The 1,147-nt window shown below is 37.3% G+C and overlaps 1 protein-coding gene across 1 annotated transcript; it reads right to left on the bottom strand.

The window, feature by feature from the left end:
• Window positions 1-634: 634 nt before the first annotated feature.
• On the bottom strand, window positions 635-1,038 carry LOC144478076 (uncharacterized; the record flags this gene model as incomplete). The annotated part of the gene is made up of 2 exons (XM_078195794.1): window positions 635-806; window positions 896-1,038. Coding segments are annotated over 2 exons (315 nt in total), but the record flags the coding sequence as incomplete, so codon positions are not given.
• Window positions 1,039-1,147: the final 109 nt, after the last annotated feature.

The following is a 1,147-nucleotide window of genomic DNA, read 5'->3' as shown; positions in this document are numbered from 1 at the left end:
TACATTATAGTCTACTCTATTTCGCTCCATTCTGCTCTATTTTACTCGATTCTACTCTGTTGCTCGATTCCGCTCTGTTGTAGCCTTTTTGTACATTCATTGTACTCTATCCCATGAAATTTCTGACAGCGGCCTAGAAATTGTCGAAGGGGAGATGAAATGTTCGCGTGTTGCACGGAGACAGATTTTTTAAGAAACGGTGGGAAAGGTTCGTACGTAACAGCATAGATCCACTCTGAGCATTGGATAGGGTCAAACTATGTAGGATCAATCGAGTGTTTCTATGTTTATCTTTGATTGACCTTTGTTCATTCGTCAATAACTCGTTAAATTAATGGGGAATGATTTTTACAACATACATAGTTTTTTTTTTATTGAATGCTCGTATTTCTTATGATCCAATTTACGGTCAATTGCAGGCAATTGCAGCTACCATCATTCAGTACAGCGTACTCGAATTAGTTATGAAGATTTCTCTGGTTTTCATTAAAAATCAGTCCCAAACATTGCAATAGCGGTGGACAGGTGGTTTGGGATACTCTGCGTCTGCAGTTTGAATCCCGTGATATTGTAATCTAGATTTATGCTATTATTATTATTGCGATCATGTTTTACACCTAATGATCGTACATACCATACACCAAGACGTAAGTACGTGCATACTTCGCATATATCCCCTTCTTTACTTTGCATTCGTAAACACCTTCATCGCTGAAGTCCAACACTTTGACCTCTAAGAAGGCCACTTTTCTAACGAAACCACTGAGATCAGGCTGTATGTCGAACCAAGTTGATACCCTCATGATCTGAAATATCAATTCAGTCTGTAGAATTCAGTTCGGGCTGGTGTGGACGACGCCAATGAAAACATGTACAATGTCGAGATTCATAATACCTCATGTACTGGAACCCAATAGATATTGTAATCAACAGTTCTTGGAATCAAGATGAAACACTCCATATATAGAGTTTCGCCCATCTGCATGTGCAACAAATTTATATTATCGGTAGTTTCTGGTTTGGGCAGTGTATTCTCCCCTACATGAAAAAATCGTCAATTGTTAAAATTAAATCATTTTTGTAATGATGTGCATTAGAAAATCAATTTCTTCTATTTACAATTTTGTACTTAAGGAGAATGAATGTT

The sequence above is a fragment of the Augochlora pura genome, unplaced genomic scaffold, assembly GCF_028453695.1.
Source record: "Augochlora pura isolate Apur16 unplaced genomic scaffold, APUR_v2.2.1 APUR_unplaced_7593, whole genome shotgun sequence".
NCBI classification, from domain to species: domain Eukaryota; kingdom Metazoa; phylum Arthropoda; class Insecta; order Hymenoptera; family Halictidae; genus Augochlora; species Augochlora pura.
The sequence above is the reverse complement of the archived record's forward strand: the minus strand, read 5'-3'. Positions and strand labels throughout refer to the sequence as shown.